Source organism: Vanellus vanellus (genome assembly GCF_965231255.1).
Source record: "Vanellus vanellus genome assembly, chromosome: 2".
In the NCBI taxonomy this organism is placed as follows: domain Eukaryota; kingdom Metazoa; phylum Chordata; class Aves; order Charadriiformes; family Charadriidae; genus Vanellus; species Vanellus vanellus.
The window spans coordinates 113,767,009-113,784,464 of record NC_138906.1 but is presented as its reverse complement, the minus strand read 5'-3'; the positions used below and the strand labels follow the sequence as shown (position 1 = coordinate 113,784,464).

The window sequence follows — 17,456 nt, the reverse complement described above, 5'->3', positions numbered from 1 at the left end:
TGGTGCCCTAAGTGGCTTCTAATTACAATGCTTTGTCTGAATACCTTGGGTGGCTGCCAGCTTTCCATTTTGCCAGCTGAGGAATATTGTAGCAAATAGTTAGGGAGCCTGAGGGCCATGTTTCTAGGGCAGGAAAATTTATCTCTGTCCTTTTCAAATTTACTGTGTTGAACTCTGGGATTTTTAATTTTGTTTAATAGAAAGAGCCTCAATTACTTGAGCCCAGTTTTAACCATGATGGGAATTACCCTGAGTTGTGGGCTTTTTTTCGTTTTGTTTTGTTTTGTTGGTGGTTTGGTTTTTTTTTTTTTTTTTTTGTAACTGCTCTATTTCCAGGAACAGGCTGACTGATGAGATCAGTCTACAGCACTTTATAGCCCCCTCTTTTTTGAGTGATAGTAGTTGTCCTGGTGATTCAGAGACAGTGTCACAAGATAGGGGGTGAAAAAGCTCCTTGAGAGGTGGACTTGTCCTTGCCACAGTCTTGACTGGGACATTTCCCCTAAGCTTAGCGACCTAATCCCTGAGTTTATGGAAGCTTCCTCTGAAACCAGAATATCCTGGGAGGAGTTAACACCAACTATCAACGACTCAAATTACTTCTGCAGTCAAGACGTGGCCTGAATTTTGCTCTACAGTTTGATATCGGTGTCTCTGATGGTAGCCCACGTCTCAGTCAATGTGGAGGTGGTTCCTTCTATGTGGTGTAAGGACCTCCCTGCAGTCAGCTACTGCTCGCATGCTGCAAAGGTCAACAGGTGATTTGGTAGTATGTGCGCTTGTGAGGGCATAAGTGGTGTTAGAGCTAGTAAGCGAATATGTTATTTTTACTATTTTTATAGTGGGTGTAAAGTGTGGTAAATCATTTAAGAGATGCACATGGATATGTGTTTTCTTAAGCTTCAGCAAACTTTCGTAGCATGTGTAGCTTGGCAGTGAGCCACCGTTTAGGTGTAGCGTCTTTTACATCCTTTCTTTAATGACTGTAAACTTCAGAATGGCTAAGCACAGTTCACTTCTGTGATGTTGCAAAAGTTTGGTTTTCACTTATTTAAAATACCTTGAAAACACTATCCTAAAATGTTGAAAAATTCCCCCCTTTACTTTAAGAATTCTTACATATTTGAGAAAAATGGCCATTCTTATATATCTTCTTCAATTTAACTAGCAAAAAATATGTGTAGGTTGGAGACAGACAGATCTTTCCTGATCTATTCGGCTTCCAAATCCTGAGAACTGCAATCTCAGCCTTCAATCATGTAGGGAAAACTACTCAAGGTTATAAAATGCTAAATGGTATCTGATAGTGGCTTTCATGCATAACATTTTTCCATTCGCTCTTTGCCAGCTGAGAATGTCAGGAATTTTGTATCCTTCCATGTGCCGCTTCTTGTGCGAGAAGCTTATGTGTCACGATAATCTGTTTGACGCTTCTGGGTTTTGCCTTTGCTTCTCCCCACACACTGATTTTTTGTTTGTTGGCAGCTGCTGCCTCGAAGGTGACAGGAACAGGGCGTGTAAATGCCCAGACTTGGGCAAGTAGAGGCTGCCAGGCTGTGGCATAGGTACTGTTCATGGTGCACAAACTGCTTCAGTGACCCTGTGCAACACACACAGACAGTGGTGGCAACTTCTGGCTCTTCTCCCATGGGTACTTACCTGATCCATGGAGGCAGTTAAGGCAGCTCTCCTAAATAGGCTGGTAGTAACATGTTTCTGGCACTGGTCTACCACGCTCTTCACCATGATAACCTCAGCAGTTTGGGTTGTAGGAACGGGGGCCAATGCGTGAGGAGGAAGGTGCTTCATGTGGGTTTGGGGACAGAACTGAAGGGGTTTGTGGGGGTGGCGTTGGCAGGAACAGCCAAGGACGGGAGAAACAGGACACCCAAAATCACCCGCAGAGGGTCTGGGAATGGACTGTTGAGCAAGGGATGTGAAGGTCCTAGTCTAGAAAGGTGAGTGTGTGTAATAGGAAGGAGAAGGAAGTTGCAGAGCCACATCACTGACCACACATGTAAGCGGCTAGCAGAGAGCCGAAAGCTGTGGCTGTCTTTACCGTTAACAGAACCCAGATCAAGAAAGGGTAAGGATCTCTGACCTCAGGAGGAGCCAAGTGGTTTGGTCTTGACCACTCAGATGCAACATACCTCATCAGAGAGCAGCCTCTCAAGAACAGGAATGACATCTAACCAAATGATTACTGCTGTCAGGAAGCAAATCTTGTGCTGCTAGGCACCTGCAGGTGCTTGAAAAGGCACCATGTGGAAAAATCTTAGCTGAATTCAGCCCTTGACATGAGAAGGTGCGTAACACTCTCCGAGCGCTCGTCTGATTCTGCTTACTCTGTGCATCCTCACCCTTTCCCAGCCGTGCTTGTAAAGCAGAATTATAATCCTTTTGCAGCAAGAACAAGTGGTATTCTTTGCAGTCTAGGATGGTAAAAGCAACCCGGTAGAAGGGCTGTGGAGTTTTTTTTGTTGTTATTGGTTTTGGGTTTTTTTTTCCCTCTTGGCTGTGGAGTTTGGAAGAGCCAGCCCTGCTGTGGCAGTAAGCCAGAGCTGGGGTGTAGCGCTACGGGATGGTGCAGAGAGCTGCAGACATGAATTAGTGTTCCCTGGTGTGCCTGGCAGATTGAATGGATCTAGACTGTCTTCAGCAGCATTTGTCAGCCCTCCATATAAATAGGCAGGAGTGGTATTTTTTTATTTCTGTATCTATTTGGCCTCTGTTTTGCTTTTAAACCAGCATTATGTAAGGCATGGTTAAGAGATTTTCACTACCACAGCTCGGGTGTGATTTACGTTGTGTTCCCTTGAATTTGTTTTTCTCTTTAAGTATTGAGATATGGCTTCTCCATGGGTTTTTCTTCATCCCCATTCTATACTGTTAGCATAGAGGAAATGTGAAAAGCATTACCTACGGCCAAATATACCCCTCCATGATGAGATGCACAGGAAACAGAAAGCAAAATGTTAGAGAGCTTTCAAATCGGTGGTAAATTCCTTAATGGCCGGTTGGTTCCATTTTTCTACCCTTTGCAAATCCAAAGCTTCTGTTGACTTCAATCAGATTGGGGGTTCCAGAATCCCAAAATACTCCTAGAATCAACAAGAGCAACTCTGGTTATGCTGAACTTGCATTTGCACCGCTTACGACTGGTATTTGTCCTCTGCGCTGCCGGGCTGTACGGCTGCAGAGGTTGGGCAGTTTCTAGTCAGATCCTGAGAGAAAAAGGGGACCTGCTTTCAGAGGAAATTTCGTAACACGCATGTGGCCTCACGTCTTCCTTAGCAGCAGAGATGATGAACCACAAGTGCAAAGTGGACGCGTTGGTAGAGGAGCACGAGTACGAAGGTGCTCTGAAGCCAGTTAGCATTGCACCAGTACTCATACGACTGCGTACATATATAGCGTGCTGCGTGGCGCGCTCACATGCTGTAGGTGACCCTGCTCTGGCAGGGAGGTTGGACTAGATGATCTTCAGAGGTCCCTTCCAACCCTGACCATTCTGTGGTTCTAAGGAAGAGAGTCTTAAAAGTCTGCATGAAGCTACACAAGTCATTGACTTTGTTATTTGGCACGTCATCGGTAAAATAAGTTTCTTACTTATATTTTGAATGAGCCTTTTGGCTTGGCTGTAGCTGTTGAATTGGAAAAAGTTCCCCTACAACTTAAGTATCGCATTGCCATGGGTTAGTGATCTCAGCCTCACAAGTTGTTATCAACCCCTACAAAAGCAGAACAGGCTAATAAGTGGTGGAAGTGGGTCAATATCTGCAAGTAGGCAAACTTTGTGTGGATATTGAATGAGACGCACAGAACTTCTCAATTTCCACAGTAGGTGAGCTGCTAAGGATAATTTACTCATTGTACAAAGATGGGAGTTTTTTCCAGTGCCTAGAAGGACGTAGTGGAAAATGGTAGGATGAAAGAAGGAAACGGTGGGGATGAAAATCAGTAGTATGTGTAGCAAGTCCCTGTACCTTTTAACTCCCAACAAAAATGTGTGCAAAGTTGTAGGTGTTTTTTTGGAAACAGAGAAGCGAAGCCACCTGTGAATGTATGTACTGGTGAAAGGACGATCACGCGTGTATGATGCAGCCGTGAGAAATGTGTTATATGTTAGGGGAAGTGCAGTTAAGGCTATTTTATGTCCAGAGTGCTGCATACAAAGCTGGTCACCAGCAGTCAGGAAAGATGAACTAAAGCTGTACCAGGTACAGAGAAAGGCAGTTTTCTCCCCATTACCTTATCTTCAGACTGGAAGAGCCTGGTTTAGCAGACTGGCAAAGTTAAGACTGCAGGACTGCTCTATATTCATATTGCAGCCAAATTCAAGCATTGATGCTTGAATTCAAACAGTAAAGGTACAAGTAAATTACAAGTAATTTAGTAATTAGGAATTCAGAATTTTATTAATCATCAAAATAATATGATCCCCATATGAGTATCGTGGAAAAAAAAACCCAAAAGTTTTTAGGTTGGACTTTGATCAGCTTTTGCAGTGGGTTAGGAGTGTGGTTACTTGTGATGGTTGGAGCTGATAGATGACTGTTTCGGGTCTGTGTTTCCCTGTTTGCCTGAGGTGATGTGAGCTGCTGCTGGCTGCAGGTACGGATGCCATCTGCCAGAGCACTGCAGTTGACTCCAGGTTATGGCGGGGCTGAGTCCCTGGCAAGCTGGGGGTGTGACCTGGGGGTCCGTGTGGCAGAGCAGGGGGGTGGCTGCCCAAGCGTTTTAGGTGGCCCTTCTCGAGAAGCAGAGCTGTTCTCATGCCAGATCTCAGAACTGCTCCTGTTTCTCCTAATTTGCTTGGGACTTACTGGGTACGGAAATACTGAGCTATAAAATTGAGGTTATAGACAGTGTAATTTATAATGCAGAAGGTAGTCCTGTGAGATTTAATTTTGTGAGCTGGGTTTTTGTGTGTGGTTTGTTTTGGGCATCTGTGCCACATTTGTCCTTGGCAGGTGAAAAACGCACACATTAGTATTTTGTATCCCTTTAATTAATTTTGCATGACTCTCTTTTTTCAGGTAATTAGGCCTGAAAAAGGTTCAAGAGGAATTTGCTTTTAGGCACAGATTTAAAAGGGGGGAAAAAAAAAAAAAAGAAAAAGAAAAGAGAAAAAAAGGAGTATCAAATAAACATAATTATTTGCATAATATTTTTACTAGTATGTTTCTGATATTGGAAAATCCATGCTCATAAAACACATTTGTTAAGAGTCTATTATTAGATCATGAAAGTTACTCAGAGTTACAATTTTTCGATGCCTCTTGATTCATTCAGTGTTGCAAAGAGTCTTTTCCTGTTTTCTTGTGGACAACAGTGATTTCTTGTGATGGGGACATAGTGTATCATCATGTTTGTTTATTAGACTGTACAAAAGAATGACAAAGGGGATTTAATTTTGGTTTTATTTGATAATCTGTACTGTGATAACTGATAATAGCTGTTACTAGTGTACTTTCAGTTGTTATTAAACCATTTCAAAGTACTACTTTTTTTTTTTTCCCTTTCACAGACCATCGGAAATTGCATTAAGATGCATTGTAATCCCATTTTGGTCACTGTGTCCAATGTAAAATATGAAATCTCGAGTGTCAGGTTTATACAAATAAGAATATAAACTTACATGCCAGATGAAATCTATCACTTGATATTAAAAAAACCCAAATCCTGAAACTACGTGCCCAAATATGGATGAAATGTTTTCTCCTCTTAAAAGGCCTTACAAGTAAAATATTATTATAGAATCATGAAAGAGGAAATAACTGTCCTGTCAGCTGAGCAAGTAGGTAGATATTCAGTGGAGTAGAGTAGGGAGGTCATGCTTATGTGGTAACAACAACTACTGAACCTGAGTGCCTTTCCAAGGCTGTTCCATTTCCAAGCCTAGCTTGCTGTGGTCTTACCCTCTCTCTTTCCAAGCCTGTGAAGAATTGGAATATTTAAGCAGATTATTTTGTCTTAAATAGCAGAGGAACTGCATTCCTTCTGCATGCTGTACCTCTGGTCGCAGTTTTTTATGTTTCTTGGACACAAGGAGCAGGTCAAACACAGCTTGACATCATTTGGCATTTCTGTTGCTGAAATGCAACACACTGTTGAAGTGATTAATTAATCTCCAAAAATGTTTCAAAAGAAGTTTTCTTTGTTTCTTCACATTAGCTGCACTGATTTAAAATTATTATTGCTTCCATTATAGGGGGGGGGGGGGGGGGAGGGGAAGTAAAACTGCCAGTGGCAGTAGACTGTACCAGCAGAGATGTGCACAAAGTAGCTCTGCAAGTGCAGAGCTATTTGAGTGTGGTCTAAACTGATATGAATCTGGCTTCTAGTGATTCTGTCCTTCCTTCTTTTTCTCAGCCATCCTTTCCACCCCTTCCTTTCCACTGAGCCTTATCTGATGCACTATAACTGGTTTGGGAATCCAGCTAAAAATTAATCCTACCCAAAAAATGATAGTTTGCATCCTGGTTCCAGTTTGCATCTGGTTTCACTTGTCCAGGATCCAGTGAAAGAGGTCTGCTTTTCTGGGTTTTTTTGGTTGTTCATTGGTTTTAATTATTATTATTACTACTTTTTGGCCTTAACACTGGTAATATTCTTCAGTGAAACAGCTATTATGGAAAGTGTTGTCACCTGGTCAAAAGAATAGGGAGAGAAATTCCCAAGATGTTGTACAGTTTCACAATGTGCTTTCTGGGCCAATATTGAAGGAATTTGAAGCATGTGAGTTTAACTGCATGGCTCCTGTGAAGTGTGATTACTGTTATCTGAGAGCTCTTTGTAAATTCATGAATACCATGTAATCTAGATTAAAACCAAATCAGCATGTGTGTAGGGTATGTCGTTTTTTTTCCAGGAGTTTGCAGACTGGGAGAAGTTTGCATACACTGCTAAAGGTCAGCTCTACTCTCCAGAATGAAGGTCCCTGATTTTTCAGGCTACTTCAGCGCAAATTCTCATAGTTTGTAGGGGATAACTTCTTGTCACGGGTAATTAGTGAGCCAACTAGGGAAGATGCCCTCCTAGCCTTGCTATGTGTGAATAGAGAAGGACTCGTGGGGGATATGGTGGTGTCCTGGTTTGAGGTAAAATAGGACCAATTTTGTTCAGTAACTTTGCTTTTTAGCTGGGCCTCTTCTAACTACTGAAATTAACAGCATATTGTGCCGACAATGTTCACTCTCTCAGAGTGATAAGACAGATGTTTACAGCTGATGCCCAGGCATGGTGTGCAGAGAGGCTCTTGCTTATACTTATTGCTATAACAGCCAAAGGCAACCAACTTTGTCATTTGCCCCATTAGAGGGTTGGAAGTGGAAAAGCATAGTGGGGTCCCACCTGCGGGGAGGAGCAGACAGGACGGGTGACCCAAAATTGACCAACGGGGTGTTCCATCCCATCTGCCTCATGCTCAGTATAAAAGCTGAGGGATCAAAGGGTCAGCTCTCTCTTTCTTCGATGGCTGACATTTGTGGAGGACTATGTTCATCTGCCTTTGATCCCGATCCTGAATCCAGATCCGGAATCCAGTTCCCATCTGTCACTGAGTCGAGCCTGGGACTGCCCCAGTGCCAGCCGGTGTCGTGATTGTCATCTTGGGAGCTTGATACGGTTTTGTATATATTTCATTATTTCTTTTTATTTTATTATTAATATTTCATTAAAGTAGTTTAGTTCCTTCTAAACTCATAAGTCTCTTTTTCCCTCCTCTGCCTCTCTCTTTGAAGATGGGTAGAGGGGAGCATCTGTCGGTCCCATCTGGGGTCCCCCAGGTCCCCAGTAGCCGATTTGGCCTAAACCATGACAGGTGGTAGATGGCTGCCTTTCCCAGAGTAATCGTGAAGTGGTTGAGTGTAATGAGAAAAAAGGGCAGCAGAGTTGCTACCCTGGACTTCAGGAGAGCAAACCTTAAGCTATTCGGGGAGCTATTTAGTAGAGTGCCCTGGGAATCTGCCTTTGAGGGCTTAGGAGTCCACGAGTGCTGGTCAGTCTTTAAGAACCACCTTTTAGAAGCACAGGAGCAGGCATTTCCACTGTATTGTAAGTCAAGAAAGCGGGGCAGAAGACCAGCTTGGCTGAACAGCAAACTGCTTGTGGAGCTCAGGAGGAAAAAGGAACTGTATGATCTCTGGAAGCAAGGTCAGGCTTCACAGTAAGAGTACAGAGCTGTGGTTTGTTTATGGTGGGAGAAGACAGGAAAAGCCAAAAAGCTCAGTTTGAGTTGAAACTGGCCAGTGTTGTTTCAGATAACAAGAAGGGCTTTTTAAAATATGTTAATAGCAAGAGGAGGTGTAAAGAAAACATTGGATTGATAGTTGTTGAAGACAGTCGTCTGATTAATGAGGATGAAGAAAAAGCAGAGGAATTCAGTGTGGTTTTTGCCTCAGTCTTTAATAATACTGATACACTTTGGGCTGTCTGGTCCCCCTGAGTCAGAGGACCACAAGTGTGGGAACAGTGACTTTCCATTTGTGAACACTGAAATTGTAAGGGGCCAACTGTATTGGCTGGATGTTCACAAGTCCATAAGGTCTGATGGGATTCATCCCAGAGTTCTAAAGGAGCTAGTAGATGTTATGGCAGAACCCCTCTCTACCATCTACTGAAGGTCTTGGGAGTCTGGGGAGATCCCTGCTGACTGGAAGCTAGCCAATGTTATTCCAGTCTACAAAGAGGGCACGAGGGAAGACCCAGGGAACTATAGACCTGTTACTGTCACCTCAGTTCCTGGAAAAATTATGCAGAAGTTTATACTGGGTATACTGGTTGAATGGCATTTAAAGAATAATACAGTAATCAGGCACAATCAACATGGCTTCACAAAGGAAAAGTCCTGTTTAACTAGTTTGATATCCTTCTGTGATAATGTCATGGTTTAGGCCAAGTCGGCTACTGTGGACCTGGGGGACCCCAGATGGGACCGACAGATGCTCCCCTCTACCCATCTTCAAAGAGAGAGGCAGAGGAGGGAAAAAGAGACGTATGCTGTCTGCGCAATATGCTGTTAATTCCAGTAGCTAGAAAAGGCCCAGCTAAGAAGCGAAGTTACTGAACAAAATTGATTCTGTTTTACCTCAAACCAGGACAGATAAGGTCACCCACCTAGTGGATGAAGGGGAGGTGGTGAATGTAGTTTTTCTGGATTTTATTACGGCTTTTGATACTAGCCCTCACAGCATCCTTCTGGACAAGTTGTCCAACTGTGGGATGAGTGAGTTCATGGTACGCTGGGTGAAGAAGGAGCTGAAGAGCAGAGCTCAAAGGGTTGTAGTGAATGGGGCTACATCTTGCTGGTGACCAGTCACCAGTGGTGTTCCTCAGGGTTCAATTCAAGGGCCAGTTCTGTTCAATACATTTATCAATGATCTGGCTGCAGGTGTTGGATGCACCATTAGCAAGTTTGCTAATGAGACCAAACTGGGAGGTGCTGTTGACTCTCTTGAGGGACAGAAAGCCTTGTAGGGGGTTCTAGGTAGATCAAAGCATTGGGCTATGATTAATGGGATGAAATTTAGCAAGTCAAAATGCTGGATTCTGCACCTAGGACAGAGTAATGCTGGGCGCAAGTATAAATTGGGAGAGGAGTGGCTGGAGAGCAGCCCTATAGAAAGGGATCTGGGGGTGCTGGTCGGCAGCAGGCTCAGTATGAGGCAGCAGTGTGCCCTGGCAGCCAGGAGGGCAAACCACATCCTGGGGTGCTTCAAGCACAGCATAACCAGCCGGTCAAAAGAGGTGATTATCCCGCTGTATTCAGTGTTGGTGTGGCCTCATCTTGAATACTGTGTGCAGTTCTGGGCCCCACAATTTAAGAAGGATGTGAAGGTCCTTGAATGAATCCAGAGGAGGGCAACAAAGCTGGTGAAAGGGCTGGAAGGAACGTCCCATTAGGAGTGTCTGAGGACTTAGAGCTTGTCTAGTTTGAAGAAAAGGAGGCTGAGGGGCGACCCTCCCCTTCCTGAGGAGGGGAGGAGGAGAGGGAAGTGCTGATCTCTTCTGCCTGGGATCCAGTGATAGAACATGTGGGAATGGTTCAAAGCTGTGTCCATCAGAGGAGGTTTAGACTGGACGTTAGGAAGCATTTCTTTACTGAGGGGGTGTTTGAACACTGGAACAGGCTTCCTAGAGAGGTGGTCAATGCTGAGGCCTGTCAGTGATTAAGAGACATTTGGACAATGCCCTTAATAACATGCTTTAGCTTTTGTTCAGCCCTGAATTGCTCAGGCAGTTGGACTAGATGATCATTGTAGGTCCCTTCCAACTGAAATGGTCTGGTGTGGTCCATCCCATCCCATCCCATCCCATCCCATCCCATCCCATCCCATCCCATCCCATCCCATCCCATCCCATCCCATCCCACTGCAAATTGCTGCTATGATCTGGAAGCCTAAAAATTCTGTAAAGCATTTGTTGCATTAGACAAGCAAGTAATAAAGCCACACACTAAAAGCCCGGAAGGCACGTGTCTACCCAACTCCCTCAGGGTCTTGGCTGATCCCGTTTCTTCAGACCATGCTTCTTCATTCTTTTCTCATCCTCTTTCCTGCTGTTTTCTCCTATTAATGAGCAATCCCACCTGCCTCGCTCCCCAAAACACTTCAGCACTTGACCATCTGTCACTGCTGCTGTGCATCCTTACTGTTATAAGAGAAAGTGTCGACCTTGAGCGGGAGTGTGTGATCTGTGATAAATAGCTTACAAACTGGCAAATGAACCAATATTACAAAGAACTCGCTTTATACGTTGCCTGTGAAACAGCCAGAAATGTGGAGGCTGCTAGGTCTAAGTGCTCAGTCCGTAAGTACAGTTTTGAGAAGAAGATGCCTGCAGTAAATCTGTAGAGGTTTGCAACATGTAGATCCATGCAGGTTCACTGGGCAGTGAGATTCATACACTGCCCTGATAATGCATTTGATTTACAAGTTGACTAAAGTTATCAGCTGCAGCTTTATATGAAGCTTCTGTAGATCACTTTGCAAATAAACATTTGTAAAATGGCTGTGTGAGTACTATGAGACTAAATGTATTTTCCAAGACAGATTATTTTTGGTTTGCTTAAGACTAAGTTTAGTTGTATCAGCAGAAAGGCTTTTTGACTTCCTTTCTCTGTGTAATTATAAGCTTCTAAATCAGCTGAAATTCTAAATCAGCTGCTTAGTCATGGTAAATTATGAAAATTATGCTGTTCATTGGCAAGCTGTTGTTATAATAAACATATTTATTGCTTGGTTTTGGTTTTTGTTTGTTTTTTTTTTTTCTCAAAAGACATTTCCCTTGAAACAAAAAGCTGAAGAGTACCTTAAACTTCAAGAACTCATGTTTTTCAAGATATCTGTCATAGTATAGGATAAGTAAACATGTCAGGTGTTCAGAGTTCTCTGACAAGTTAATTTTATCCAAGTAATTTGCAATGTTTTATAAAACTTGAACCCAGACTGTTACAACTACAAAGGAAAATGTGGTTTGCCAGGGGAAGGGGTCTATATGCCGTCAGGTTAGGCCTCCACGTGTAGGTGATCTTCACGTCAAAGCTTGTCCTCAGAGTCTATGCCCTGTAATGGAAAAGATGCATTCAACCAGTAAGTGCTGGCTGTGTAAATCCAGCAGGATGAAGAACAGCAGGAGATAAGGGGGCTCTGCTTCCTTGGCATTTAAGGAAAATTAGAGATGGGCACCCACTGAAGAGATCTGTTCTCTATGAGGTGAAAGAAAGTCGGTGATCCTGCCATGGCAAGTCTTTGTGACCTGACAAACCATGTGATAATTCTGATTTATTAATTATATTTTTTGTTGGGGGGGGTGGTTATGTTTTAACAGTTTCATTCCTTGGCTCCAATGTACTACCGAGGTTCAGCAGCAGCCGTGATAGTTTATGATATCACCAAACAGGTAAGACCACCTGTACACTTTTCGCCTGTGTTAACTCCTCTGCTTGGGGCAGAGTTGGAGTTAAAACCCACAGCTGCAGAAGTATTTATATGTTGATCCCTGTTCATGTCAGTGGGGTTTATATGCTTTGGTAGTTGGTGTAGAATTGGATGGAGGTGTCCACCTGCCTTAAAAAATGAATATGAAGTCCTGCTTCTGTGTTGTTTAAACTTCATCTAGACAAAAGTTTGGAGACTGCCTTTTGTCAAAGTTTCTTTGGATTTCCTCTGGCTAAGTAGACCGGATGATATCCTGCAGTACCCCCTCCCACCACCTATATTCTCTGTATGGAACTGAAGTTTTACTACAAAAAGCAGCTGGCTGCTTTATCAGCTGAACAAAAATTCATTTGTTTGCATATTTCTGATTTTAAAACTAATTATTTTTAACTAAGCATATCATCTCATGTTTGTGTTGCGGGACTCGCGTCTTAACTTTGAAACCAGTAATGAAATAATAAGTCTCTGACCTTTGTCTCAACAGTATTCATTTGGAATGAAAATTGTATTTTCAGATCCTGAACTGCTCTTGCTCGTTTCTCAGGCAGAGGCGGCTAGCAGGTTGTAGCTGAATGCCTCTTCCACTGCTTTGAAAGAAACCCCCGCTGATAAAGCTGAGTTAGAGGCCGTGTTAATGGATGGATGGTCATGACAGTCCACTTGCATTTCATTCCTTTCCTGCCAATTGAATTATTTACTACTAGGTTGGGAGGGCTGGGTTGATTCTCCAGTGCATTAGTGTAATGATCTGTGGCCACTGTTGCACAGCAGTACTGTTCTCCTTTGCTAATTCACCAAGAATATATGAGGAAGAGTGAATCCTGCTGGATTGATAACTCGTTTTTAATTTAAATGTCTTGCAGTTGATCTCGTAATGCATTGTAAGAATAGAATCTTGTTTTTCCAGCCTTTTTCCAAGTTTATGTGGAACAGCTCACAGAATAAAGAGGGGAAAATAGAAGAGGAAGGTCAATACGTATTTCACTTTCCAGTGCTTAATATTCAGCATTGACCATTAAAGCAGAATGGGTATTTTTTCCCAAATGACTCATAGTGCTCTCCCTTCAGTGATACTGATAGAGCTATCACTGATTTAGACACAACTCTTACGTGCATTTCTAAAGGGGAAAAAATGATTTATAGTGTATTTGGGAGCTCACTCTGAATTTCAGTAATAATTTCAACCATGGATTATAATTAGAATGTCTAGGAACAAAAGTTATTTTAATGCTATTTGTTCATTAGTATAAAGAAATAGAAAATTTACTATTGAAAGGTATGTAGCATCAAAAAGTGTTTGAATTTTGTGCTTGGAGGGAAAAATTCAAGTGAATTGTTACCTGTCTCTTTGGTTTCATAACAAGTAAATTAAGGTTTACCAGGCACAGATTCAGAAAGTAGGGCTAAGGGGGTCACTGAAACCTCTCTTGGATGTTACCGTAAATGTGATAGTGGTTGAGATAGTAATCCACCAGGCAGAAGCTGAAATTAGATGAATGAAGCTCACATAAAAAGTGAAGGAAATCAGCTACTAGCCAAAGTTAAAAGAGCTGTGGTAGTTTCTTCATCAGTGGAAAATTTAAGACACCCATTCAGTGCTGCTTTGAGGGGGGGCAAAGGGGGAAGTGTCCGAGTTCAAGCAAGAATTATTTGAGGAAGTCTTATGACCTAAAGTTTGAAAAGCGGATTACATAGATAACAGCGATTTTCTTCTGGTCTCGTGACCTATAAAATTATTATTGCATTGATAAAGCTGTGTTCCTCTAACTTCAGAAAAATAAGCAAATACTTCAACAGAGACTAGGCTGTTAGCTTATTTGTTATTTCTCTGACTTAGGATTCATTTCATACTTTGAAGAAATGGGTGAAAGAACTAAAAGAACACGGTCCTGAAAACATTGTAATGGCAATCGCTGGAAACAAATGTGATCTTTCTGATATCAGGTAATACATCCATTTTTGTTGTTGCTTTGATTGTAGTAACTATATTGTTTCCTATCTTCATGTAACCAATTTCTTTTATTGTTATAATAGTATATAATTTTTGTCAGCTGTATTGAGTCTTTTCTAACAACAGTGGTCCTGCCAATGTACAACTGCACCAGCAGCACCACAAGTTGAATTATGTATTTTTTTTTTAACCTCTCTTTTACTGCCTTTCCTGTGTATTTGTACAATCTACACCCTTTAGGTGCTGAATCATTGGGAATGGGAAAGTTTTTTTTTTTTTTTTTTCCTTCTATTCACGTTAAAAGGCACAGAATGTTTTAAGCTATGAGCAAAACCAGCAAATTAAAGCTGGAAGGGTGGGCCTGAGGTGGAATAATGTTATTGACAAGAGAAGCTTTGAGAACTTGTACTTTGTGCTTTGCAACAACTGTGAAACTGTCCCATAATACTGGATGTAGAAAGTGTATTTTTGTTGTTTTTAGGAGTGTAACCTCAAGTAAAACTTGTGTCACCTGTGTGAAGCCAAGAACCTCCTGGGTAAAAGAGGGAAGGATTGAGTTCGCCCTCCTGCAGAAGAGCCGAGATGGTGCTATTTGGGATGAGAGTGAAGCTAGTGTCGCTCTTCTGCTTGTTAGCTTCAGTTTGGATTCACATTTATCCTTTCTGGAAGTGGAAGCACATTCTGCTATACAGTAGTGATCCTCTGTGTCAGCCCAGAGCTCTTTCTTATTTCTCACTTTGACTATGAGTACAGACTCAATGGCCGTACTTGATGCTTTCCTTCTAGGACCTCATAGGCTCTCATGGTTGTTCAAATATATCCCCCTGTTGTTTCAGAATCATTGCTTTGGCCCAAGTTCACCAGGGCCCAGGAACACATGTATAACTTAAGTGATGCAGTGCTTCCAAAACCAAATTGTGTTGGGTTTGGTTTGGTTTTTGTTAGGTTTTTTTTTTTTTTTTTTACAAGGTCTGATGCTAGAAGACTTCTGGTTTCTGTTGGGCTAAGAATCAGAGACAGAGATAGTATATTGGCATCTCCTATTTGATGTTGTGATATGCTTATCAACATGGTGAAGCTGAGACCTATAATATGAAACTAATGTTTTCTGAATGTGAAGTAGAAAAGAAACCAAAACAAACAAAATGTAGGAAAGGATAATTATAAAAAATAAACCCCCAAACCAGTTAGCACAAACCGGAGTTTTCAGTTGACCCAAGAATCCCCTTAAATTTAACTTATACGTTCCCAGCAATACAGTAGCCTGCTTAAATCAAGCGTAATAAGTTTAGAGATTGTGACAAATGACACAAATAGCAAATGAATTCATAACCAGCCCTCCCGCTGCTTTGGGTAGCATTTGCCACGGTAGCAAGCTTTTAGATGCTGTTGCATCAGAGGCAGGTTAACTTGGAGAGATGAAGGAAAACAGGCACTGCGGAAGTGTTGAGACAATACTGGGGTTCCTCACAGAATAGTCAGGGTTGGAAGGGACCTCTGGAGATCATCTAGTCCAACCCCCCTGCCAGAGCAGGGTCACCTACAACAGGTTGCACAGGACAGCGTCCAGGTGGGTTTTGAACGTCTCCAGAGTGGGAGACTCCACAACCTCTCTGGGCAGCCTGTTCCAGTGCTCCACTACCCTTAAAGTGAAGAAGTTGCTCCTCATGTTAAGATGGAACTTCCTATGTTCAAGCTTGTGCCCATTACCCCTCGTCCTATCAATGGGCACCACTGAAAAAAGACTCCTCCCATCCCTCTGGCATCCTCCCTTTAAGTATTTGAAAGCATTAATAAGATCCCCCCTCATTCTTCTTTTCTCTAGACTAAAGAGACCCAAGTTCCTCAGCCTTTCCTCATGTGAAAGATGTTCTAATCCCCTAATCATCTTCATAGCCCTTTGCTGGACCCTCTCCAGCAGATCCCTGCCTTTCTTGAACTGGGGAGCCCAGAACTGGACGCAGTACTCCAGATGCGGCCTCACCAGGGCAGAGTAGAGGGGGAGGATGACCTCCCTCGACTTGCTGGCCACACTCTTTTTGATGCACCCCAGGATGCCATTGGCCCTCTTGGCCGCCAGGGCACATTGCTGGCTCATGGTCATCCTGTTGTCCACCAGGACTTCCAGGTCCCTTTCCAAAGAGCAGCTCTCCAGGAGGTCAGCCCCCAACCTGTACTGATGCGTGGGGTTGTTCCTCCCCAGATGCAGTACCCTACATTTACCCTTGTTGAATTTCATTAGGTTCCTCCCTGCCCAACTCTCCAGCCTGTCCAGGTCACGCTGTAAAGCAGCACAGCCTTCTGGCGTGTCAGCCACTCCTCCCAGTTTCGTGTCATCAGCAAACCTGCTGATGGTACACTCTATCCCTTCATCCAGATCATCGATGAATATATTGAACAGGACTGGACCCAGTACTGACCCTTGAGGGACACCACTTGTTACTGACCTCCAACTAGAATCTGCACCACTAACCACGACCCTCTGAGCTCTATCTGTCAGCCAGTTCTCAATCCACCCCACTGTCCATTCATCTAGCCCGCACTTCCTAAGCTTGCATGTGAGGATGATGTGGGAGACAGTGTCGAAAGCCTTGCCAAAGTTAAGGTAGACAACATCCACTGCCCTCCCCTCATCCACCCATCTAGTCACTTCATCATAGAATGCTATCAGATTAGTCAGACACGACTTCCCCTTAGTGAATCCATGTTGACTACTTCTGATAACCTTCTTTTCATCCAGGTGCTTTGAGATGATACCCAGCACAAGCTGTTCCATCATCTTTCCGGGGATGGAGGAGAGGCTGACCGGCCTGTAGTTTCCTGGGCCATCCTTCTTGCCCTTTTTGAAGACTGGAGTGACATTAGCTATCCTCCAGTCCTCAGGCACCTCACCTGTCCTCCAGGACCTTTCAAAGATGATGGAGAGCGGCCCAGCAATGATTTCCCCCAGCTCCCTCAGCACTCGAGGGTGCATCCCATCAGGCCCCATGGATTTGTGGATATCCAGTTTATCTAACTGATCTCTAACTTGCTCCTCATCAACCAAAGGAAAGTCTTGCTCCCTCCAGACTTTCTCTGTTACCTGCAAAGTCTGGGTTTCCCGAGGACTGGCCCGAACAGTGAAGACAGAAGCGAAGAATGCATTTAGCAACTCCGCCTTCTCTGCATCATCTGTCACCACGAGTGATTGTGATCTTCCTACCACGTTCTTCTAAAACACTACCTGTTGTTTACTGATTGCTGATCATCTGTTTCTTGCTCCAGTTCAACGAGTCCAGATCTTCCATGCACAAAATATTCTGGTGTTTGCATGGTGCTTGTTGTCCTCAGTGAGCTAATGTCTCTTATTCTTTTTTTTTTCCTCCATCCCCCCCCAATTATGAACAGTTTTGAGAATTTTTTTATGCTGTTATTCTTTCTGTATCCCCCAGCCTTTTCTTTTTCTAAAGTCATCCTGCGATGTCCAGTTAAAGAGGTTTTGGTGGATAAATAGAGAGCCGACTGTATTGTACGTGATAAGTTTTCACAGTTCTGCCAGCAATCTGATTGTTTATGCAATACAT

General features: G+C 43.1%; 1 protein-coding gene across 1 annotated transcript in view; it reads left to right on the top strand.

Annotated features, from left to right (window-relative positions):
* RAB31 (RAB31, member RAS oncogene family) overlaps positions 1-17,456 on the top strand; it is a 69,010-nt gene that overhangs the window by 35,884 nt on the left and 15,670 nt on the right. Inside the window, exons 4-5 of the mRNA XM_082479529.1 lie at positions 11,833-11,904; positions 13,780-13,886. Of these exons, the coding sequence (XP_082335655.1) occupies positions 11,833-11,904; positions 13,780-13,886 (179 nt within the window). The remainder of the gene's footprint in view (positions 1-11,832; positions 11,905-13,779; positions 13,887-17,456) is intronic.